Below are 25,839 nucleotides of genomic sequence, written 5' to 3' on the forward strand. Positions count from 1 at the left end.
TTGTCCAGGCTCAGGGAATGGTTGCTTAGTGACATCTATAATGGCTAGAGAATAGAAGAATTCAAGTACATGTGCATAACTGGTTCCGGTCAGCTCCTCTTCCCCGAGTTGTGTCCTCCATAAATGTGGTCAGGAAGCTCTCAATGTCCATATTCAAGTCACTGATAAAAGTTGATTGAGATATCCTTGGCTGGGTGGCTCAGTTGGTTGGAGCATTGTCTGTATACCAAATGCGGGTTCAATTCCAGGTCAAGGCACATATGGGAGGCAACTGATTGATGTTTCTCTCTCACATCGATGTGACTCTCTCTCTCTCTCCCTTTATCTCTATAAAATCAATTTTTAAAAAACCAACACATCCTTGGGTAAGGATTAAGAAAAAAACATGTTGATTGAGATAGATCCAAGAGCAGTGCCATTAGGTGCAGTTTTGAGATTGACCTGGAGTGTGGCATTGATAGACAACCACTGGATAGTGATGACTGTCACATTTAGCATTATTTTTTTAATTCATTTCCAAGACACACTTTCCCATCTTGTGTCCAGAGAGCTTTTAGGTAAAACCATCACCTGATAGGACAGAGGAGGGTGCATCTCTTTTTCATCCATTCCTGAGGTACATAAATGGGAATGTTGATAAGTGAAGGGATCACAAAATAGAAGAGAGTAGCCCTCAACTTTAGGACCTCTGGGATACCATTTTTAGAGACCAGCACTTCAGGACTCCAGCTCGTGGTCTCTCTTCCTGTCCTAACTGAATGATGAGTCTCATTGGGAAAATGAACAATGAAGGTTATGCAGAACATAACAATAGCAGCAAACCGAAAACAAACCAACAGACACATTCTATTTCAAGCAGCTCATACTTTTATCATAAAATACAAACTTTCTAAAATTAAGTGTCTTACTTCTATTTTACCAACAACAACAAAAACAAAAATCACTCTTGTTAGCTAAATACAGGTGCATAAGTAGTTGAGCAAGTGAGTATGATGCTGAGGGGGACGGGGTGTGGTTTGGGCCATGTGTGTATGAGTGTTGGTCAATAGATGAGTCTGGTCTTGCTGTCTTCTGTCTGCGACCTGGTCGGAACCTTGGCTTTCCAAACTTCCTACCAAGCTGTTGCAGCAGCCAGAATTCCAGAGCCCTTAGCCCTGACCCAAGGGCTAAGGTCGGAGGAGGAGATCTAAAAATTTATGCCATTCCCACTGGAGGAGAAATAGGGGCTATTCAGCAGGGGCCCACCAGACGACGAGCCGAACCTGGAAGAGAAAGATGATGGATGTCAAGATGAAATTCATAATGTTGGTGGAGATATTAGGAAAAGTAATATTTTAATTTTGTGGCTGTCAAAGACTGTCACGATCATGACAGGCTTGGAGGCTAAAAGCTCTAGCATAATAAAAGTGCTATGGCTGTGGGAAAACAAAATATGAAACGGATATAATTGGAGGACAATAAAGAGCTTTTTCTGCCACTTACTTAGGTCAGGAAGCCCCCAGCAGTCTGTAGGGGTTACTTCTATGAAGCCTATGCCCTCATCATGTCCAGAACCACAAAGTAGGGAGCCTCTCTGAATCAGAGCACCTTCCTTGTGGTCCTGCGGCCACTTTACCTGCCTTAGAGGACCAGGTGTGTCCTTTAGGAAATTCAACAACAACAGAGAAATCAGGCCACATCCCAGTCCCAGAGTGAGATCTAGGAGTCCAGACAATGCCAGGGCTCCTCCCCTCATCAGCGCCAGGCTAACCCAGGCTCTTTGTTTCAGAACCAGTTCAAGAAGTGAGCAATGAGACATCACCGAGTGCCTGGGAGTTTGCTAGACCCTGGGAGAAGGAAGAGCCAAGGAGATCGGAGCCTCACCCTCCAAGAGCAGAAGTGCGCACACGTATGCTTTTTCTCCCAGGTGTACCTCAATCGAGAGTTCAAAAGCCATCTCCTCCGTGAAACCTTCCCTGCCTGTTCCAGATGGAATCATTTACTCACACTTCTGGGATCCTATTGCAATTTCGTCACCCATCTGCTAGGATGCTTTGGATGAATGGGGACAGAGCTCAGTATGAATTGCAGCAGAGCAAATGACTAGATTTAGTCTAATCCAGGGATTCTCAGTCACTTTTCAGCCGGGTAGATGCATATTACAGGAGATGTGCACATTCATGGCACTGTGCCATGAATTGACAAAACGACAAAGGTGGAGCGGGGTGGAGGGTGGGTTGGGGGAGAGGAACAATGGGAACAAACCGCATTAATTTGTAATGCCTCAGCTTCTATCAGTATCTGTTGCTTGCCAAGTGTCCCTGGACAACTAGGCTTCAGATTTTGTTTAATTCCCTTCTCACTAAAAGAGATTCCATGAGAGCAGGGACATTATCTGGACTGCCCACCATTTCATACCCAGAGCCCAGCCGGGGACCTGGCATAAGGCTGGTGCCTGATAAGCAATTAATGCTGGCAGTAACCGCACCTCTTTTTCTCTCTTTCAAAAATCAGATTGGAATATAAATGATTGGCAGTGATGTTACTATAGAGATACCCTGGATTCTACTCTGATTTATAAAATAAAAGCCATAACCAATATTTCACATTTAATAACTCCCAGGAACAAATTACTCAGGGCACACCTCGCATCTTTTCACCACACCCCATGCATCTAGGCCCTCCTCATGTTGAGATCTTCTGATCAGATCAACTGCCAAGGGCATGGACTGGACAGGAGGAACACTAGAGGGCCAGGAAGAGAGGTAGCCCATGTGGAGAGGTAGTCCATGTGGAGAGGTAGCCCATGTGGAGAGGTAGCCCACGTGGAGAGGTAGTCCACTTGGAGACTTATCAAGGAATGCTTCCTGGAGGAAGAAGGCAGACTTGAGCTGCCTCTTGAGCATGGTGACCTGTCCTGGTTTGCCTGGGACAGTTTCTATGTTGTATTTCTAGTAAATTATTATTTATGCTCCTTTTAACTCAATATTGTTGTTTGAAAGATAAGTTGTGTGGCTATTGAATAATTTGCATTATTAAATATGCAAATTGACTTGACCCAGGGGGGCTCCCTTGCTCCTTCCCTGAGAACATGGAGCCACCTGCTCCTTCCTCTCCCACTTTGTGTGGTTTAGTCTCTTGGTTCTCTCCTTTGCTCTGACCCAGAGGGAGCGCTGACTCTCCTTGTCTCTGAGACTAAACTCTCCACCCAGAGCAGCCTCTCTTAGACCTTGTTCCATCCAGGACCACTGGAAGCCCCCCAACCCGACACCACTGCTGTGCTCAGTGCTCCCCTCTAAAGTGCCTTCATCTTGTTTTCATCTCCCTGTGACCCCTCCTTCTCTGCCGCAGGAAATAATTTCGTCACGTGGCTTCCTGCACTCCACACTCTCCTCCATATCTTCTCCCACCTGGTGCGGCCCCGCCTTAGACCCTTTGCTGGTTCCTCCACATCTCCGCAACCTCTCCACATGCTGGAGGCCCCGGGCCCGTCCTTGGACCTCCTCTCTTCTCTATGTACACGCACTCCCTGGGCGATCTCATCCCATCCCAAGCCTTTAAATATCATCTATATGCTAATGACTCCCAGGTTTCTATTAGCAGCCCCAGCCCCTGCCCTGAGCCCCAGACTCACATACAGCCATCTGCCTCTCGCGGCTCCCCTCACATCTCAGATTTCGCATATCCCAAACCAAACTCTTGATCAACAGATCTTCGCTGTAGCCTTCTTGACCTTGGCTGTTTGGCATCGCCACTTATCCAGTCACTCAAGTTATAAATGGGATCATGCTCCATTCCTCTCTCCCACATTCCACAGCCAACCATTCCTAAGTCCTTCCACCAAGACAATAAAGACTCCAGAGCTTTCAGTCTCCTGTCCCACTGTCACTGCCTTGGTCCCCGCCACCAGCACCTCTGCCTCAGACGGCTACCAAAGCTCCTCTCCTGCACCCCTGCGGTGGCTCTGACCCCACAGCCCATGCTTCATACCTCAGCCCACGTCATCTTCTCTAGATAGAAAACTAGAGCACGTCCTCACCAGTTTGAAAGTCATCCTAGTGGCTTCCCACTGTTCTTAAAAACCCCCGTACCATGCCTACAGGTCCTACCTAGTCTGGCCATGGCTACTCCTCTGATTTCAATTCCGCCCACTCGCTCTCTCCCACTCACTGTGCGCCAGCTACAGTCCCCTGTGGGGCTGCTGCACTTTCCCTGCTTTCTGCCCAGACTGCTCATCGCCCACATACATGCCGGGTTCATTCTCTCACTTCATTTAGATCTCAGCTCAGGAGACTTCCCTCCATTCCCTCTCCCCTCAACCCCAGCACCTGGCCTGTGTGCCGCTTGTCTATTTCCTTGCTGCCTATTTCTCCCCTTGGAATGAGACAAGGAAAACGTTCTTGTTCGCTCCAGTAACCAGTGCCTAGAACAGTGCTGGACACAGAAAAGATGCTCAAGAAATGTTTTTTGAATGAACAAATTGTTCCTTCCGGGGACATAGTCCGACATGCTTTGCTTCACTTTTCCGACCTCACTCTCCAGGTCTTCCCTGCCCAGAGCAGCCTCCATTCCACCCGCTGACTGCCACCACTCCTGCCACTCTGCGCCTTTGCCCACGATGTGTCCACCTGGCACCAGGCTTCCTCCCGCTTCTAAGACTGTTTTTCCTAAGGCTCCTTATCACTCCTTTTCCTCTCCCAGCCCCTATAGACAGCTACCAACTGGGTCTCAACCCTCTACTCTTACTGCTCCCAAGAGTGCTGACTGATGAGACCTCAGTGTCACGCTCCCTCCCAAGTACATACAGCCAGTTTAACAGCTCTCTCCCCTTGAGCCCAGAGTCACAGTGTGGAATACAGGAAGTTTGCTGGCCTGCCGGTAGTCTGTCCTGATCCCTCTGCCTTCTCATCTACTCTCACCTCCAGGGAGCCGAGAAGCTCTCATCCAGACCACGCCCCCTCTCCCCTCCTGTTTCTCTGCCCTCCAGCCCATCTGGTCATTCTGCTATTTACCAATCTGCATCAGATGCCCAGGTCTAGCAGCTAGGAGCCTTTAGGAATGCAGTCCCAGCCTCCTTTTTCCAATCCTATGTTCCACCTTTTTCAGGGATGAATCTAATCATTCAACCAGATGCCTTTATTGCCCAGGCCTCAAGCTTGCTACGTACCTTGGAATCCAGGGCCTCACTTCTCCCACCTGGAATGCCCTTCTCCAATCACTGCTCACTGTCTACCCAGCAAAGGTCCTGCCTCATCCTCAGCCACTTTGGTGGTCTTCACTTTGTCACAGCTCTAACATCACTGTGCCCACATCTCACACACTCTCTGCTCTCGGGAGGGGGGAACTATGCCCTAATCACCTATGCCCCCCAGGCTAAATTCATAGGAACTATGTGAATTAATACAGAGCTTTTTGATATGCCCTACAAGAAAAAGGAAGAAAAATGGGGAGCGAAGGAGAGAAGAGGGGGAGGAGGGAGGGGGGAGGGAGGGAGGCACAGAGGGAGGGAGGAGGAGAGAGAGAAGATGAAAGAAAAAAGAAAGCAAGAGAAAAACAGGGTTGTGGGGTTTGGGTAAAAATAACACTATTGATTACCCTTTTGGACATTTCCAGGCACCCTTGGAAATTAAATGATCTGAGAATTCCAACAGTTACGAAATGTGTTTACCTTTGTTTCACACAGCTTTTCCCAAACACATCTGACTACAGAAACCTCTTTCTAGCATTTATTCCTTTACAGGAGACACTTGGGGAAGCGCTGATTCGAAAGGATGAGAGTTTGGGGACACACATCAACACTACAGTTTGGCCCTAGTTCTACAAACCGAGCTCCTCAAACGGGGCACACGCTTCCCAGGGTGTGCCGGGAGACTCGGAACCGCAGGAGCCGGCTGCCCGCCTCTCAGGACGTCCCCATCAGTTGAAGATTTGCTGAGAGGCAGTGAGCGGTTCAGTGTTATTACATTAAAACAACAAACAGAGACATATGACCTAACCAGCTTGGAAAATTTGTGTGGTATTTTCGGCCAACAGGTCGAGTTTGTGTTGGCTGTTTGCTGCTAAGCCCCTCTCCTCTGCTGTCCGGGGTGCTTTGGTGGGAAGGCATGGGCACCCCTGATAAGCCATGGCAGGTCCTTCGGCAGGGCCCGCTGAGAAGTCAATGGGATGTTCTGGAGATTAGCCTGGCGAGGAGCTCAGAGGGCAGTGAGTGGGGGAGAGCTGTAAGAGGATTACCTGGCCGCCTGTTGTAAACCAAGGGAACTGGTAAAGGCAAATGCGCCAGGCCCACCACCCGCCACCTGCTGTGCTGGGTGCCACCACTATGGGCTGTGCAGTGCAGCCCCGAAATGAAGCGGGCCACACCTGCTCGCCTCCACACCAGGTCTTTCCAGGACCCACAGGGCATCCAGATCGGAGGCATCGCCCAGGCAGTGAGGCCCCGGGTACTCTCCTCCCCTGTCCTGCAGCTTTCTAGTGATAAGCTAGACTTCCAGGGCAGGCCAAGGACTCACCCATATGGCTGGGGGAAGAGGAACTGCGGCCCATCTCCTGCCATGGGGGAAGGGTCTCGGGGGTTGGTGGACAGCTTCGGAGGTGTCCTCTGCGGGTACGGGTAGTTGGGCTGGACGAAGGGGATGTAGCTCAGCAGAGGGGTGTAGGAGGAGCGAAAAATCTGCTGTCCCATTTGCACTGGGTTGTACGGTGTCACCTGCAGGTCAGAGAGGAGAGAGGGGTGAGGTCCAGCAGAGCCCACCGCTTCCAAAACATCACTCCCCCAACCCTAACCCTAACCCCAGCCCTATCGCTCGACCCTGTGCCTCTCAGGCAACATGTTGGAATGGTAAAAGCACAGGGCTCAACTTCTGTACATGAGCTTGGCAAGTGACTGAATTTAGCAGAGCCTCAGTTTCCTCATCTGTAAAATGGGCACGCTATCTCCATTGTATGGGGACTGAGTCAGCTGATGTAAGTAAAGAGTCTGAGACATACTAAGTAGCAAATAAACATTTCCATTCTCTTCCCTACATCCCCTTTTCCCTCTGTCAGTAACCATCCTCAAAGCCCCTTATTCATCTTTAAGTCTTCAACTATCTCAAAAAAAAGCTATTGAGATTGAAACAGCCCTGGCTTCTAGCTCAGGCCCTCAACAGGGTCCAAGTATAAGACAGCCTCGCCCAGTGGGAATTCCTGTGCTAGAAGGGTTCTATATCTGCACTGCCTAGCACAGCAGCTGCCAGCCATTTGTGCCTACTGAGTACTTGAAATGTGATATGTGAATAAGGACCTGAGTTTTTCATTTTACTTCATTTTAATTGATTTAGATATAAGTAGCCACACATGGCTAGTGGTTTCTATATTGGACAGTGTGAGCCCAGGAGAAAGGGCCAAAATAAGGCAATGGAATTCAGCCTAAACCCTAGAGCAAAATAGGAACTCAGTGGGGTTGGGGAGACCACCTGGATCATACTCCCACCAAAAACGGGGCTCCTACAATCATGCCCCTGGCAAGGCAGGGACCCCATCTGCCTTATTTCCTAATATAGTTTCAGTCCAAAGATAGTGCCTGGCACACAGTAGCTGCTCAATAAACATCTGTTGAGTGAATGCAAGAAGGAAAGAGAGAGGAAGTGGAAGGAGGAAAGAAGAGACCACTAAGTGTCTGCTTGGATACCTAAACGGACACGGAGCTCATGACATCCTGAGCGCTGCACTCCCCCGCTGACAGCTCCAAATGTCAGGGAACCCTCGCTCCCCTGTGAGAGCTGCGTCCACCCTCCTGAGTGCTGAGGCAAGCTGCCTCCAAACTGGGGAAGCTGCCGGGCCTCCACTTCAATAGCAAGAGCCTGGGGTCCAGGCTGCTCAGGGATTCAGCTCGTGGACAGCCCTCTCTCACCCTGCACAGCCTCATCTAATGCACCGTTCACAGAGGCTGGCGCCTATTGAGTGCTTAGGGCGCGCCCTCCATATAGATTCTCTCCTTTAAACCCCAACCAGCCTGTGAGGTAGGACCACTAGTATTCCCATTGTGTAGACAAGGAAACTGGGTTCAGAGAAGTTAAGCCACTTGCTTAGTGTTTCGTACCTCTGTGCTTGCCCCTCTGGAGCCCTGAGCCCTCCCCACACCTCCCCCTATTTCCCCCAGTGGATGTATAGGATCTGGTGAAGCTGGACATAGGCACCAAAACCCCAAGATGATGAGCTAAAGGTCAGAAAGATTTGAGAGCTTTCAGAGAGAACCCAGGAAGGCACCTCCCAGGTCAGCGTGGAGATAATACCCCTGGTTTCCTTAGTCGGGGGGAGAAGGGGGACCTGGGAGGAGACGGACATGAGAGATAAGTTTTATTCAAAAATGTGCCCCTAACCACATGTAACTGATAAAGGCCATAAAACAGAGCTGTGTGTACTGCTCTGGAACCAGGTGCATGACAGACTCTTTGCTGACAAAAGCGGCGAGAGAATAGTGTGCCCAGAAGGCCTCGTTTGTACAAAGACGTTTGTATCAATAGACATCACGGGGAAAATACCCAAGGAACCAGTATCAGTGATTGCCTCTACGAGTCATGTTCTTGTATTACCTTCTCAAATAAATGCATTTACATAACTTTGTCAGGAAATGTTCTCTGTGGAAGTAGGTGGATGGTATCACTGCTTGTGGGGTGGACATGACGTGGCTGAGACTCTGTGAATTAGACTGCCTGTCATCTCCGCATCTCAGGATGCAAAGCTCCCACTGATGAAAAAGCAGCAGTCCTGGTCCATGGGATAAAGTACCTGTGTCCCTTCTCTACCCTCTGGAACATTCCACATACTTCAGGTCAGCATGCAGCAGGTTCCAAGCTTCTTTCCTCACCCCACTCCCCCACGCCCCTCCCAAGACACTCAGCATCTCTGGGCATGCTGCTTTGTGTTTGGTGTGCACACAGCTCATTGTCATGTACATAACTCTATCTTTGTGTCTCTGTGTTTGTATTTTTGTCTCCGCTGCTTTATTTTGATACTGTATTTCTCTATATGTATGTATAAGAGTCAGTAAACCACTATGATTGGGATCACAGACCTTGAAGCCAGGCTGCCCAAGGTCAAACTCCAGTTCTGCCATTGTGATACTGCCAAGCAGATATTCACCCCAACCTTCCCATGGGAGTAGGGGGTGCCAGATTTAGCAGAAAAAAAGCACAGGGCATCCAGTTAAAGTCGAATTGCATATCATTTAATCTCAAATGGATGCATTAACAGCAAATAATACTTTAGTATAAGTATGGGCCATGCAATATTTGGGACATACTTATACCAAAGCTTTATTCACTGCTTATCTAAAATTTGAATTTAACTGGGTGTCTTGTATTTCAACTGACAAACCGCCAGGGGCGGAACAAGACTCCCCAGCCCCATTGATGCTGGGCAAAGCCATGTGATTTGCTTTGGCCAACGGAGGGCAGGCACACGTTACCGCACCAGCTCTGAGCTGAGGCTCCAGGGACATTGGGTGTCACCCATTGTGGCAGGAGCAAAAGCTACTACATCGTCAGCACACACCCAAAGGAGAACGCACGGAACAGGCTTGAACCGAATCCCAGCCCGGCTCAGCCAATCCACAGACCGTGAGTGAAAAGTACTTATTGTTGAAAGTCTATGAGATATTGAGGCTTTTTTTTTTTTTTTTTTTTTTTTTGCCAAAGCAAAAGCTAACTTATATGACAACTTTATAACCTTGAGCAAGTTATTTAATCTCCCTGTGCCTTGTTTTCCTCATCTCTAACCTGCCTTTCAGGGTGGTAGTGAAGGTGAAATTAGTTAATGCTGGTGAAGACCTTAGACCAGGGCCCGGCACACAGCAAGGGCCCTGTAAGTGCCAGCTGTATTACCTACCACCTGGGGACGCCTGTTTGGGTCCACCTGCATGCTGGTATCTGTGTGTACTCTGGTCCATGGATGGGCCAGAACGTATGGCTGGTGAGGCTGATGACCAGGCTTTTGGCCTGAAGGCCTTCGTGGAGCTGGGACAAAGGTGAGAGGTCATCTACTCACCTGTCGGGGATAACATCCCAGCTGGGGGTGCAGGGCCTGCTGATAGGGCATCCTGGCTGCCCGCTGTGGGTACAGGCCCTGGGGAGAGAAGGAGAGGCTCAGTACTGTGGGGTGAGGGGCTCCCAGTCAAAGGGCAGCCACTCAACTCAGTTTCCATGCCACCGCCCTGCAGGCCAGACCCCCTGGTTGCCAGGTCCAGCTGGCATCAGGCCAGGCACGCACAACTCACACCACACAGGAAGCCTGTTCAGCAGGATTCACTGCTTTCTTGGTGAGTATTTAAGGAGAGAGCTTCAGGAGCCTGACTACCTTTTAAATCCCAGATCTGCCTGTGTGACCTTGGGCAAGTCACTTCACCTCTCTGAGCCTTTTCCCTTGTTTATAAAAGTATGTGTGTCCAAGACTGTAAAGCCTGTGAAGGTAGCCACATTCTCTTTATTGCTGACTACACTCCTCTTCTAAGTTACTTTCCCCAACCCCATTCCTGCCCTAAGACAGGTGGTATCCATGTACATGTGTGTGTGCGTGTGTCAGTTTGCACCTGCTTACTTAAGCACATTTGCATGTGTACTTCCTTTTGTGTCGCAGTTGTGTGTTTCCGTGTACAAATGTGCCACTGTGAACCCAAGAGTATTAGGTTGGGTATCTGCTGCTGTCTGTCTATATGCCCACCAAACCTGTCTCTGGACCTTATGATGAGGACTGGTGTGACGATGAACAAGTTAATGCATTCAAAGGGCTCAGAACAGTGCCAAGCACTCAGCAAGGAATCTGCATATGTTAGGTATTTTTTAGTATCTCTCACTGTACACGCCCCCCCCCCCCCCACACACACACACACACACAACGTGCATGCACAGCAGAACAGCTGCTGTGGATGGGGCAGCCCAGGACCCCTCCAGTCTCAGACTATCTCTCCCTGCCAATCCAGAGTCCCCTCCTAAGAATCAGCTCAATACTCAAAGCATCCCTAGACTAGGATGTCTTTCCAGAAGATTCTTCACTCTGGATGCTGCCTCAATTCTGAGCTCTCCTTGTGCCAATTATCAACGTGTTGGTGGCTGACTCAGAGCCATGGGGTCCTGATATGGGGTCTGGGGGAAAGTCTCCCAACTCTCCAAGGGCCCCTCTTCCAGGCCCCTGAACGCACACGTCCTCTCGCAGCCCCACTCACCACTGTGACCACAGCCTGTCCCTGCACTCTGGCCATGGCCTGAACCTGGGCAGAGAGGGAGACAGATGGAGCTGCCCTGCCTCTTCCCAGCCCTCAGTGAGCTCCAAGGCCAGGGTTTCCATATAGCTCCTCTGTTTCACTCCCTCCTACACCTCTTCACCCCATTAACACTCAGCTCTGCTCTGCACAGCCAATGCCCCCAGGCTGCCATCCTCCCCAGGCCAGCTGGGATAGGCTACCCCTAGGATCTGTGCAAGACAAACAGCTGCCCATCCCTGCTCTGTCCTCTAAAAGCAACACTATATGACTGTGAAGACATTTCTAGTTGTTTGACTTACAATTCTGTAAAATCACAAGCAAGGGTAAATAAACTACTCATTCTTCTTGGCTTGGGGCCATGGCCTCTCCCAATGCAGCCTCCCTCCTTAACTGGGAGCAGAGTTCCTTCATGCCAAGCAGCCCGGGAGCCTCTGGAGCTCCTGGTACTGGGGACTTAGTCTTCCAGGCTTGCCTTCCTCCACAGCGGAGCTCGGGATATGTTGGATCTGGGACCTCACCTTTACTCCTATGCCAAGCAGGAAAAGAGAGTAGGATAAATTGTTCCCCCTTTCTCCTCTCTGTCTCCAGGTCTGCGAGCTCCTGACCCTGTTCTCTAGGGAGATCAGAGCTGAATAATAATAAAAACCAACACCTGTATCCTACTTTAGGTTTTACAAAGCTCTTTCCCGTCCATGGACTCAATTAACCTTACAACCGGATCAAATGGCTGCTGCGGCTGCTGTAATTATAATGAAACCAGGGCTCAGAGCATTTGCCTAACTTGCCCAAGGCCATACAGTTTGGAAGCAGCAGGATTCCCTTAAATGTCTGCTGATTGCAAACCTGACTTATTGTTATTATCCCAGGCCCCTTGATGATGAGAAGCTGCGAGAAGGTAAATTATGCTGTCCTTCTTTACCACCTGTGGGGGCGGGGAGGGGGGTCAACTTCTACAGTCAACTGGGCCCAGTCAGCGCCTACACTGCCTTGCAAGACCCAGGGGTCCTACCAGCCAGGGCCTCCAACCGCTTGTGCCCAGAAGCCAGGGAACCCAGAGTCAGTCCTGCAACACAAACACTTGCATCTCTTAAGACAAAGGACCTTCATGCTTAAAAGAACCATATGATTTCACTCATAGGGAGGATATAAAACAGAAAGCACCAAATGAACAAGCAAAACAAACTCACAGACAATAGTGTGGTGATTACCAGAGGGGGAGGTGGGGAGGGGGGGGATGAAGAGGATAAAGGGGGTCAAATATACGGCAATAGAAGGAGACTAGATATACAGATGATGTATTATAGAATTGTACACTTGAAACATAGATAATGTTATTAACCCATGTCACTCCAATACATTTAATGTAAAAAATATATATATGCATCCAAATTTCACCATTCCAAAAGGTCAAGTCAGAAGGAGTCAGCATAGCGAAGAGATATTATCTGCACTTTACAAAGCAAACCATGATGAATCAGCTTTGCACAGTGAGCCCTGAGAGTGCATAATACAGGAACTGGTTTACACTAAATAAAAAGAAGCCATCGGTTCTCTGTCCGCAGTGGGGGTGCCCACACAGTGCTGGCCTGGAGGTGGCTCCTGGCTTAGTCACCTCTGAATCCCCTCACCTTGCCAATGCTGTTCTACAGTCAGTGCAAAGCAAAGGTTTTTACAATTATTTAAATATGTGAGCAAATAATTAAAAATGAGCGTGTCAGTGAGTAGGTGAAGAAATGGCTGAGTAGTGAATGAGCACGCGTGGACCAACATTGCTGATGGGGTTGCTGAATCTGTGAGCACACGAACAGGGACCTGTGCAGGGACAGCATTAGAGGTGTGGAAAGCACACTCTTTGACTTCCCTTAGGTCACAATTCATGATCACCTTGACAGTGGCGCAGGAGGCCTTCTGTGCCGTGTGAGGAGAGGGTGGGTACTGTTCTCTTAAGGAAACAAACAAAAAGTCTTGAAAAAATTTTGAAGAGAAAAAGAGAGATTTTGCTAAACTCCTTTAGCTCCGTTTAAGAGCAGGGGTGCCCTAACCAGTTTGGCTCAGTGGATTAGAGCGTTGGCCTGCAGATTGAAGGGTCCCGGGTTTGTTTCTGGCCAAGGGCATATGCCCTGGTTGCAGGCTTGATTCCCAGTGGGGGGGGGGGGGGAAGGTGCAGGAGGCAGCTGATCAATGATTCTCTCTCATCATTGATGTTTCTATCTCTCTCTCCCTCTCCCTTCCTCTCTGAAATTAATAAAAACATATATTTTTTTAAAAAAGAGTCAGGGGCTATGGCTCTGAGAGGCTGTATATGGAGTTGGGAAGACAGCTCTCCCCCTGCTGTAAAGGGGGAAATGACACAGGGCCCAAGGGCATTGGGAGGGGCACAGAGACAGGACCAGAAGACTTCCCGCAAATTTCTGTCTCTCGTTGCCCTGTGTGGGGTTTGCCAGGCGGCAAATTCTCAAGAACCTGGCCCACAAGTTGGTGTTCGTTCCTATCCTTTCCCACACACCAACACGCCACGCTGGAGGAGCCAGGGAGGGCTCAGGAGACAGGAATCTTAGACACTGAGCAGCTTTCCGACAAGCTGAGCACTACCTCAAGGGATTATTAAGCTATTGGATTGGACTATGGTTTAAACCAGAGTGGACATTTATTTGATTTCTTTCCTCCTTCCACCCAGTGGGCGGCAGCTCTTAAGGGAGATTAAATAGACAGACTACAGAAACTACATTTTCCCTGAATAATAAGTTCTGTGAGTAAAATTTCCAACCTTGCTATGAGTGTTTCACCATCCCTTTGTGTCTGCCTGGCTACTAATTTCATTTCAGCTCTGAGTCCAAGACCAAGCATTGTGCCGCCTTAGCGAAATCTGCTCAGATGTTTCAATGAAGTGACCATATAATTTGTCATCCGCACCAGGACACTTGAGAGTGAAAGGGGTGCTATTCATAATTATTCTGGGACAAAAGACCTAAACTGGAACTGTCCCAAGTAATCTAGGTTGCATGTCATCTGACTATAAAGGAAGTCACAGGAAGTGGGTGGGGAAGAAGGACTAGGCTGTCATCCTATCCTGGGAGCCTGAGCACTGAACAGGCCAGAGCTAGCAATGCAGCTCTGGAATACCTAGCCCAGAGTGAACTGGAAATCAGACAAAAGAAATTAGAAATATAATAAGTAAAAATGAGCGTGTGTGCACCAAGTAGTAGTTGGTCTGATGTGGCCACAATGAAGAAATTAAATAGTGTCAAGGTTCTCTGTGATTTAGGCATCCTGCTAGCTGCAGCTCCTCTGTGGTGGGAACCTGCATGGATGGCCGCCTGGAAAGCAGGCCCAGAACCCGCTCACTCACCTGATACTGTGGGAAGGTGGAGTGATTTGTGAACGCTGGCGGAGGTGGATAGTTCAAGTTCAGCCAGAGTGGCTGGTTCAGGGATGCTGAGGTCAAGGTGGTGGCAAAGCGTGGGGTGAAGACGTTCCCTGTGTATTTGAGGTTGTTCTTGTCCCCCGCTGTCATAGGTGGGTTAACTGTAAGTCACAGGAGAGGTTTCAGTGGCTGAGGAAGGCAGAGGCCAGGACACCCTCAGCAGGACTGTCCCTAGGATTAATATTCTCAGAGATTAGGTTTTCTAAGCTCCTCTTGGTTCTTTAAGTGAATTTCCAGCTATAGGAAAACACCATTCACTCACACCTTGCCAATTTGGAAGGGTTGAGACGCCCAGCTGGGTCTGCCTTGGAGCCTCTCTCTCCATCACTCACTAGTAAAGGAGGCAGTGTCGGGTCGCAGTGCACACAATAAACCCAATTGCTAGGACTACATCTCACCTACATTCAAAACCAAATTCTTTCAAGTACTTTATAAAAATCCAGTTTTATAGAAGCAATTGCTATGCCACTAGAAGTCATTCTTTTCAAATTATTAAAGCAGCCCCCTGAGAACCTTGCACAGTTTGTTATATGTATACTAGTGGCCGGTGCACGAAATTCATGCACGGGGTGGGGGGGTTGTCCCTCAGCCCGGCCTGCACCCTCTCCAATCTGGGGCCCCTCAGGGGATGTCCAACTGCCGGTTTAGGCCCAATCCCACAGGGACATCCATCTTGCAATCCGGGACCACTGGCTCCTAACCGCTCACCTGCCTGCCTACTTGATTGCCCCTAACCGCTTCTGCCCGCCAGCCTAATCACCCCCTAACCACTCCCCTGCCAGCCTGATCGATGCCTAACTGCTCCCCTGCTGCCCCGTTTGCCCCTAATTGCCCTTCCTTGCCAGCCTGGTTGCCCCTAACTGCCCTCCTCTGCAGGCCTGGTCGCCCCCAACTGCCCTTCCCTGCTGGCCTGGTTGCCCCCAACTGCCTTCCCCTGCAGGCCTGGTCCCCCCCAACTGCCCTCCTCTGCAGGCCTGGTCACCCCCAACTGCCATCCCCTGCAGGCCTGGGTTCCCCCCAACTGCCCTCCCCTGCTGGCTGATTGCCCACAACTGCCCTCCCTACTGGCCATCTTGTGGGGCCATCTTGTGTCCACATGGGGGTGGCCATCTTGTGTGTTGGAGTAATGGTCAATTTTCATATTACCTCTTTATTATATAGTATATTTTAAAAACATTATATGATTCACTATGGTATGACCTAAAACTAGTCTGAATGAATGAGATTTGGCTCAATTGTTTCAGAATATGAATCCTTAATTCTCTCCCTCTACAATAATTCTTGTGGGCTTATAGAGTCAGAGATGGGCCTCAGTTTCCCCTTATTGACATCTTTTTTGGAAAAGTAGGTTTGATTAAAACAGTTGTAGGAGGGCAAGGGAGATAAAGCAGGGACATAAGTAATCTCAACATCCAAATAATCTGAAGCATGGATTTTTCTTTGTTTTGGACAACTTGAAGGGATATACTTAGTCAGGTCTGACCTGACTAAGTGTTTGAACTGACCCCCAATAACACCCATGTGACCCCTCAAAGCCAACAGCATTTCTCTAGCAATTGTATTCCAGATAAGGGACATAGGGAGAAAGTCATCTCCCCTATTTTGTAGGTTTAGAAACTGACACCCAGATAAAGACAGTGACTTGCCCATGGATATAACAGCCATTGAATGGCAGAGCCACTCCTAGGGCCTGTGAGGGTTCATGAACTCCCTTCTACCGACTTCCTCTGGGCAGGTTCGGCTTACATTTCAGCTCCAGCCCGTCCACCTCTTTGCTGCGCAGCCTTAGCTGCCCGCCTGGGTTCTTGGTGGCCCCAAGGAACTCATAGAACAGGGTCTTCTCAGGGGACCACGCGGACTTCTTGGCTGGTAAGGCGATGGACATGGATCCCCCGGGGTCACTGCTACTTTCTTCAGCACAGATGTCCTTCTGGCTCTGGGGCCACTGACTGAGAAAGAGGCTCTCTCGAACCTTGGTTGGCTCCTTGGTGCCTGAGTTTCGTTCTGCAGGAGGAGGGAAACTGAGTCAATGATTCTAGAAGGCCAAGTGTTAGGTAAAGCAGGGGGGGAGGGCACCTTCTTTAGACTAAGTGATGGATCCTCCCTACACATACCTCAGGCTCAGACCACTCTGTGTCTCTCTCCCAGCCAAGTCCAATCACAGTATCCTGATGCCTTCACTGCCCACTGCCCTCTGCCCACTGCCCACTGCCCACTCTGGTCTTTAATTCTCATGAACTCCTTCCTTCCTTCCTCCCTCCCCTCTTCCCTCCTTTCCTTTCTATCTATTTTCTTTCCACCCTTCCTCCTTTTCCCCTCCCTTCCTTCCTTCCAGCCCTCCATAGTGTCAGGTTCTAGGTAAGAGGTGACCTGGACACAGTTCTTGCCTCCTGGGAGCACCTGGCTTAGTGGGGGAGACACCAGTTTCCACAGACACGTGGCCTCAGCCACAGTCTGGCCCCTCATCGCAGACTCTGGTTCTGCTTTGATGCTCACAGGTGATTCAGCTCACTCATCAGCACCAGGCCCTGACCTGAGTACTGGGGACACTGTGATGAGTCAGAGCCAGCCTCGGCCCTGCAGGAGCTCACAACAAGGAGGAAGAGAGAGACAGACCCAGAAATAGCTCCGGGACAAGGCAGATGGGGACTGTGAGGTGACAGAGGGACACAGTGGGAGAGGAGGGTGGCTGAGGGTGCTTCTGTCTGAGAGGGTCAGAGGGCTTCCAGAAGGAAGCGGCTCTTCAGCCAGGCCTTACGTCCAGGGGCACGAGGAGGAGGGCACGGCAGGCAATGGGTGACTGCAGGCCAAGGCAAGGAGTCATCGGGAGACAGAGTGAGTCACGGGATGTGGTCTGTGCCAGGCTCAGGTCTCTCTCCAAATAGAGCTCCCCAGGGCAAGGACACTGTCCAGACCATCACAGGACCGTCCGCAGCAATGGTCTTCACCTCTACTTCCTTTTTAGGAATGGGACTCTTTCTTCAAACAAAATTAAGAAGCCATTGTTTGGTTGAAGCAGGGGAGAGGCGTTGGCCCTCCCAGCACCCTTCACTCCTTCCCCAGCCTGAGGTCTGGTCTACATGAAGCATGGCTGGGAAATGGTGCTGGATACACAGCGGGCACCTTGGATCATTTCAGCAGCTGCGGTATCAGGGGAACTTGTGTTCAGTGTTGGGAGTGGATCGGATCCCTCCAGCTCTTGCTCCCCCACTTCTTTCCAGCCCAATGACCTCGGGGCTAAGTTTGGGCAGGACTGGGCCTGTCCTCCTAGCGCCATCCCAGCCAAGGAGAGAGCTGCTCTAGCCCAAGTCAATTTAGGAGAAAAATGACATTTTTAGCAAAACATGTCCCTAGAGTCCCTTCCAAGAGTTTCTCTGGTTGCTGAGGTTAGCCCCCAGCTAGTGCACTGAAATAACAATACCCTCTAATAATAATAGCCCTGTCCCCAGAGAGCCACACACCTGCAGTCTCTCTCACACACCTTTGGTCGCCTTAAACATGCTTGCCGCTTGCTCATCTCCAAAACTCCCCCTTCCAGCATCTGTGTACCCAGACACACACACATTTCCGCCTGTCACTCCTTTGACTCACTCGCATGTATGCAACTCCACACATAGGACGGACATACACACACAAACATATACACACTTAGATGCAGCCACACCTGCATTTTCTCTAACCAATAAACTCACACCTTTGCCCACACATTGGTGCACACAGACACACATAAATGCTGGGAGGGGAGGTGGAGAGATAGCCATGCCTGCCTCCTGGAGAAGGGGGTGGGAGAAAAGCCCCCTTCTCCAGGCAGGGCTAATCTTCTCACACATTCTGCCCAGCGTCCCCAAAGAGCCCCCTAGCTCCTAGAGGCCTGCCCAAGACCTGGAGGCCAGCTTGCTGTGCACAGCTCTGATTCCTTGGCCTTCCAACAGTGCTCCAGCACACAGCATGTCCTCAAGTGTGACCACCTTGCTATTTCCTTAGGAACATGGATCTGGGCCTCCCAATACCGGTATGTCTGTTATCCTTTCATGCTCATGGAACAGGGATAAATTTCCTTTTGGCTTACTCCCCTGCATCAGTCTGCCTTCTTGGAACCATCCTACCTGAGTGGCTGAATTAGAACAGACACAATCTGTAGAACCTGTGAGTGGGATGGGGAAACTTGGAGGTGGCTGCATCTCCTGGGAAGGCTGACTCCTCAGTTACAGGGTGGAAATGCATTTTGCGAAGGCCTTGGAGGTGCTGGGAACAAATTCCAGGGCCAATGGTCTCAACTGTACCTGGAGAATGTACATATTCACCCCTTGCTCCAGAGAGAGGACCAGGCCTCATTAGGGCACCTCCATTAGAAGCCAAATGATGCCAGCTGCCAATCAAATCTCTCCCCTGTCTGGCTGAAAGTCCCCATTCTGCAGCTCCACCCAGGACTCAGCTGGGTAAGAGTTTCCTTCAGTGTACCCTGGACACCCGGTGGACTCCAAAATGAGTCAGGTGCCCAATGTGCCTGTCCCTCTTCTCAAACACTTTGGAATCAGCTGTGCCCTGTACACGGGCACCCAGCCCAGGGGCACATGGACACTGAAAACGCTGCACCCACCAGAGAGGCCACCTCGTCCGTCCTACTCTGCACAGAGATGGAAGATGCCGCGTGCACCACTGCAGCCCAGTTGGCTTTCTGGTGAGTTTCTCCTCCTTGCAGGCCCACCTGCCAGCCCTGCTTTCAGCCCCACTCACCCATCAAGTGGTGCCCCTCCACGCTGGGGTCCGCCTCAGGCTTGGAGCAGATCTTGGCAAACACTGGGAGCTGCCTCTTCTGAACTGGGAGCTCAAGGAGCTTGTCAGTGGGTGCAGGAGGCGGCGAGGGTGGCAGCAGCAGGAAGGGGCCCAGCCCCATGGGCTCCCTGTGGAGGGGGCCGCTGAACATGCTGTTCTGCAGGAAATCCTTGATGACGCGCGTCTCCTCCACCACCACCTTGTTGTCGGGAGCCTTGGAGGTCTCTTTGGACTTTAGTGGGAACTGGGCCAGGAGCTTGCTGATCTCCGAGTTGGAGGCACCCAGGCTATGGCCCCCGTCCTCTGTCCCCTTGGCACGCTTGACTTTGGCAGCACGCAGGATGCCCGTGACCGTGGTCATGGCAGAATCGCAGTCCTGCCTGCTGCCGATAATGGACACGGCCACCTTCGGCTCCAGCAGCTTGTCACCGGCAATGACAGAGGCTCGTGGGCGCTCCCTGCTGCCTACCACCAGGGGAGGCGTGAGAAGGCAGGGAGCGGGCTGTCCGGGCCCCTCCGGAGAGCCGGCGGCCTCCAGCTCCCTCGAGCTTTCCGTGACCAGGATGAGGTGCTCTTTGGTCAGGTTCAAGAACTCCTGCTCCACCAACAGGGAGATCTCGTCCTTGTCACTGCTGAACTCCAGAGCCCTGCAAACAGGTCAGAAAGACAGGAACCTCAGTGCCTCCTCGGGAAGGGTGGCTCTGCTGCAGGGCCGGGCCCCAGGGAAAGGAGATGGAGACGGTAAGGGGAACTGATTGCTTTCTCGGGACTCCCAAGAGGTCTCTACACCACACCAGCAGGCCCAGCACCAAGAGTGTGGTTCTGGGAATCGGGACACTGCAGTCCTCTCCCGATACCACTACTTGCTAAGTGAGCTGAGCTTTTTTTTTTTTTTTTTTTTAACATATATTGTTATTGATTTCAGAGAGGAAGGGAGAGTGAGAGAGAAACATCAATGATGAGAGAGAATCATTGATTGGCTGCCTCCTGCACACCCCACACTGGGGATCCAGCCTACAACCCCGGCATGTGCCCTGATGGGGAATCGAACCCTGACCTCCTGGTTGTTAGGTCGATGCTCAACCACTGAGCCATGCTGGCTGGGCTGAGCTGAGCTTTTATTTCAGTTTATCCCTCCCTCCTGCCTATTCAGTCGTGCCCAGGACCTGAAGCAAAACAGACAGCAACAAAAGGGCCAGGGATGAGCCAACGGCTCTGAGCATGGGCTCAGAGTGCTGAGGCGGAGCCCTGGGAAGTCCTGAGGACTGGCTGCAGAGTGGCAGAGTGAGAGAAGGGACTGTGGAGAGGACAGATGGACCTCATGCTGGGCTCTGTCACTTCCCCATTGTGTGACCCTGAGCAGTCTGCTCAGTATCTTGGTACTCCTGTTTCCTGATCTGGTTTCCAGGAATATCACAGACATGCAAAGCACTGTGGACAGCGTCTGGCACAGAGTACGGGTGACACAGTGTCAGCTAGTATGTCTACACCTGTTCCGCCTGGCTGAGCACCTGAATCCTGGATTCCATACCGTGGCCCAGTGGTCCACCCTGGGTGGCATGGCCCTTTGCCCAGATCAAGGCCTCTGGACCCGGCCCCACTTCCTAGGAGCACCAGCAGATGGTTGGTCCCTGCAGAGTCACAAGCATGTACCTGTATCTATACACGGGCCTCCACCTGCACCTCAGACTCTGGCCCCCAGCTGGACCCTTGATGGCTGGCACTAACCCGATGGGGCTTGATGGTCCCAACGGACTCTAGGCTCCGTTGCTGGCTCTCTCCAGGTGTGGGAAAGGGTGGAAATCCTGCTGGCCTGGCTCGTGGCCCAGCATGCCCCACCAGCATCCTTCACAAGGGGACACCTTCCTCCTTGGCACTCCCAGGAGAATCACCACCACCCAGTTTAAGACCATCTGCTATCCCTACTCAATGGGCTCCCGAGAAGGGTGGATGAGGTGGTCTACACAGAGCATTCTGGAAACTGCTCAGTGCTTTGGTCCTGAGAGAAGGTGGTAAAGATGGCAAAGAAGAGGTCAGAGGGGAAAACTAAAGTGTCTCACGAGTGGAGCTTTGCAGCTGGGGAGGCCTGGCACACGCTCCTGCCAACCCATTCGGAGGGCCTGGTGAGTCCCACAAACAGTGACTACAGAATCCAATCCAGCCTTCCCATAATGCTCTTTGTGTAAGAGCACATGCACACTCACACATGCACACAGACACATACCTATGTGTGTTTGATGTGCATACACATGGGAGACACAATGACTCACATATCACTACACTGCAGCTGACAACCAACCGGAATGGACACGGGCTCTAGTCCCAGCGGCTTCCTGCTGTGCTGGGCATTAAGCCCCTGGTTGCCGGGTCCGGATGAGGATCAGGGCTCCTGCGGAAGGGGCTGCGTGGCCAGGGCCCTTGGGTGCATGTGGAAGAGCTAACGACACAGGAATGTGTTGCTATTTCAACACCCGAGACAGCCGTGCCTTCTGCATGTAGCCTCCCCAGGTCAGGAGGCAGGGAGCAGTGCCAGGAAAGGGCAGACTCCGGCCAGACAGACCTGGTTCGGAATCAGGCACCACTCCTGAGCCCGATTCATGTCAGACCCTAGAACCTCAGGGACCCCCTGTAAGGGGGGTCTGAGACCTGCAGCACTCACCCTCACAGGTAGTATAAGAAGTTGCTGAGATACCCATGTGCGAGCTCAGCGCTGATACCATGCTTGGTATGCAGCCAGCACCCTGGCTGAGAGTCTTAGCTGGAGGGGGCTGGCCTGGAAGCTCTGGAGGCCAGCAAGGCTGGCGGGGGGCAAGGCCAGCTGCACTATCACTCTCCTCTCCTCTCCATCCTCCCTCTTCTTTCCCTCTTCCCTGTCCTTTCTCCTACTCTCTTTCCTCCTTCCCAAGTCTAGACCTAGCCTATAAATAGACCTCACTCTCACCCTGTGTTCACAGGGACAACTGGAATAAAGAGGTTGCCAATCCATGGTCCTATGTTTTAGATCCCCCTGCGTCCTCTTCATCCTCATCCTCATCCTCAAGGGGAACAGATTTGTCTTAAGTAACAGAAACCAGACAATTGAAAGATCACTCCCCACCCTCCCCCCAGCCCCCGCCAACCAAAAAAACCCCACACCTTACAAAGCAAGCTATATATCAATAGATTTTCTAAATTAGACTTACTACAGGCAGGAAACCAGGTATCCATCCATGTGCTCAAATTTAATCCTCTCCACACCCCTGGGCAATAGACAGCATCATCCCCATTTTACAGATGGGAAAAGTGAGCCTGAAAGAGGCTAAGGTCCTTGTCACCAAGAAAGTAAAGAGGCTGGGGTGGGGATGCCAGTGGGTCCAGCTGCCATCACCACCTCCTCCCACCCAGCCTGCTTCCTCTCCAGGGATGGTACCCAGCGAGGTCTCCCAGCCCCCGCTCCAAGGCTGGGCTTCGTTCCCCCCACCTGAATGCGGTCGGGGATGCTGGGGCTCATCCCATCACTCCAGCCTGTGGAGGATCATTGCGGTGAATCCTGAGCCTGTCATCCGTGGCATTAGCTGTCCCTCACAGCTCTATCAGCTGCATGTCTGATGAGCTCCTCTTCCGGGTCTCCCGCCAACTTGTGAATGAAAATGTTGAAAGGGAGACACTCCAGGGCTGAGCCTTAGGGACACTGCTGGAGACCCTGCCCGCAGCCTGACAGTAATCCTGGATCAACACTTTGAGGGAATAAGCCAATCAATCCAGTCACCACCATCCCATCTCCACTTCTCCAAGGCAGCCTTTGTCCAACACCTCCCTGCAATGGAGATTTAGTGCAGCTACAAATCGCTGATGGAGGGTCTCCTGACCTGTCCCCTCCACCCCCATGAAAACAAGATGCCTTTGTTCTGGTTTGTTCTAGAAAAGTACATGTCCAAGGGCTAGGACATTCCCAGGACTCAAATCAAACCATTCCCCCATTGAAACCCTCCTGTGGGTTCTCATTACACATAGAGTAAAATCCAGGGCACCACACAAAGTGACCCCCATCCCCCCCTCCCACTTCGATTCCCCCTTCTTCCGGCCACTCTGGCCTTATAGATATTTCCTGACATGCCTTTGCATGTCCTGTGGAATGCCAGATCATCCCTTGACTGGCTCCTTCTCATCATTCATGCCTTAGTTCAAGTTTCACTCTCAAATGAACCTTTCCTATCCCATTTGTAAAAGTGTTATTACCTCCTCCCACACCCCTGCCCAGTCTTACTAGGCATTCTCTACTCCATCAGGTTATTTTCCTCTTAGTGTTTATCACCATCATACAGTATCTTTTTTATGCCTTTACTCCCCACAACAACATATCCTCTCTGTGGGCAGAGATGGTCTTATCTTCACCACAGAGGCCTGGGGGACTAGCACAGTGCCTGGCACATAACTTCAGCTCAGTATTTGTTGAATAAATGAATGAAGAAGCTCATGAACTTGTTGTTACACTTATCTATTTCTTGGCGCTCTTGGAATCAGGAGCTCTGTTGCCAAAGGCTGTCTACCTCCTTGCATAGGTGGCAACCTGTCTGGCTTTGATTCCATTTTCTGTCCTTCTGTCCATGTCCCACCTCTGGCCTGGCATCTCTGTGAACAGTTCACTAACTACCCTGGTAGGTCCAGTCCTAAGACCCCCAAACTTGGTAAGGCAGGCCCCTGGCTGATCCCACACAGAACCTGCCCCCTAGCAACCATCTTGGGGCTCACAAAAAGACTTTTCATTCTCCTTCCAACTTTGCTGGGTTCCACACCAAGCCTGCTTGCCTGCATTTCTGGAATCTATCTTTTTTCTCTCTTCCTAAGAAGTTTTGCCGATGTTGGCACTTCTCCCGTGCTATTTGCTTTCTCCTTTGAGTTGGGAAAAAAACCCATAAAATCTGCCACAGACTATCACAGTGAATCATTCAGGAAGGTTAACCCAGCTCCTGGGCGCTGACAAAGGAAGCAAGAGTCACACTCGGTGCCGTGGCTCCAGCTGCTGCCACCACCTCTGCTTTGTCCGCCTCCAGAAATGATAGGTGTCTGACGGTGGCTCTGTCCGCAGACGCTGTGCGTTATTTCTGCATTTGCAGAGTACAGAGTTATACAAAAATAAAGGCTATTGACTGGCTGGCACCCCTTCCCAGAATAATGACTAAGCAAGCATGCTGTTAGCTCCCCGACAGCAGTTCTGTGTACATGATAACACAGAGCAAAGATGAAAACTGCTATTCAGCTGAGCCAAACAACAGAAAAATGCAAGCAGAAAATTGTTAGTGCTGGAAGAGGACAGCAAAACAAATATTTTCTTCTCGCTATAGCATTTCAGACCATCTACAAACAGGGGACCCAGGCCCCGTGCCCAGGCAACGTGGCTGGTGGAAGAGGGAGGTGTGGGACGGGCTCCGGGTCCTGCACAGACCTGGGCTGGGAGGGCGGCCTGTCCACAGGCTGACCCCCTGACTGGGTGAGATTCTGACTTCTCGACACGTCTGCATGGGTAGATCAGCAGAGCATATTGGCTGTGAGCTGCGTCTCTAGAGAGAGGCAGACACTGGATTCAGATCCCCTCCCCTCAGTGGGGGCCAGACCTTAAGCTGCATCAGGCCCTAGTTCACAAAATAGGAAGAAGGGTTAGCCTTTCTGGAGTGCTAACAACCAGGGACTGTGCTAAGCACTTTCCATGCAAAACTCTCATTTTAACCCCCACAACAGCCCCAGGGCTAGTGTGTAGACTGATGACAATCATGGCCCATTTCATCACACCTTTCACATTCTGTATCCAGGTTCTTTGGTAATTCCCTCCCATCTTGATTCATTAGGACTCCGCCTGTTATTTCTTTTGGGACTCGGCCATGTCCCGCTGAACAAGCCCAGAAGAGCCTGCTGGAGAATGAAACATCCCCCAGAGGCGAACCCCAATAGTTAGCCAGACCCAACATGCCTAGCCATGCCCAGTCCCCACCAGAAGAACTACCTGGCTGAACCCAGCCCAGACTGCTGAACTTCAGAAATGTGAGCTGAGTCAATAGTGGTTGTTTTGAGCCACTAAGCTTTGGGGCAGTCTATTAAGTACCAAAAGCTAACTGATACAGAGAGACATAACCATCCCAGTTTTAAAAATGAAGAAGACAGAGTTTTCCCAAGGTCACAGAATTAAGAAGGGACAAGGTATAATTTGAGGCAATCTTGCCCAGATGCCGCTCTCTTAACCATGAGGCTACCCTGGAAACCAAAGTGAAGTGCTGTGTGTGAGAATACCAGGGGTACACCCCTCAGTTAGGACAGCAGAAAGGGCTCTCAAGAGGAAATGTCATTTCAGCGGAGGCCTAATGGATAATAAGCATTTAACCAGGTTAAAAAAAAAAAAAAAAAGCAAGGAAGAGCTTTCCAGACACAGGGAACAGCATGTGTG

General features: G+C 50.8%; 1 protein-coding gene across 1 annotated transcript in view; it reads right to left on the bottom strand.

Annotated features, from left to right (window-relative positions):
- Window positions 1-1,186: 1,186 nt before the first annotated feature.
- Window positions 1,187-25,839, bottom strand: part of LOC307103900 (uncharacterized protein C1orf94) — a gene marked incomplete at both ends in the record, with an annotated part of 35,148 nt that continues 10,495 nt past the window's right edge. The window contains 6 exons of the mRNA XM_079778443.1: window positions 1,187-1,262; window positions 6,492-6,688; window positions 10,009-10,086; window positions 14,571-14,746; window positions 16,392-16,649; window positions 19,383-20,068. Of these exons, the coding sequence (XP_079634569.1) occupies window positions 1,187-1,262; window positions 6,492-6,688; window positions 10,009-10,086; window positions 14,571-14,746; window positions 16,392-16,649; window positions 19,383-20,068 (1,471 nt within the window). The remainder of the gene's footprint in view (window positions 1,263-6,491; window positions 6,689-10,008; window positions 10,087-14,570; window positions 14,747-16,391; window positions 16,650-19,382; window positions 20,069-25,839) is intronic.

The sequence above is a fragment of the Cnephaeus nilssonii genome (genome assembly GCF_951640355.1).
Source record: "Cnephaeus nilssonii genome assembly, chromosome: 7".
NCBI lineage: Eukaryota > Metazoa > Chordata > Mammalia > Chiroptera > Vespertilionidae > Cnephaeus > Cnephaeus nilssonii.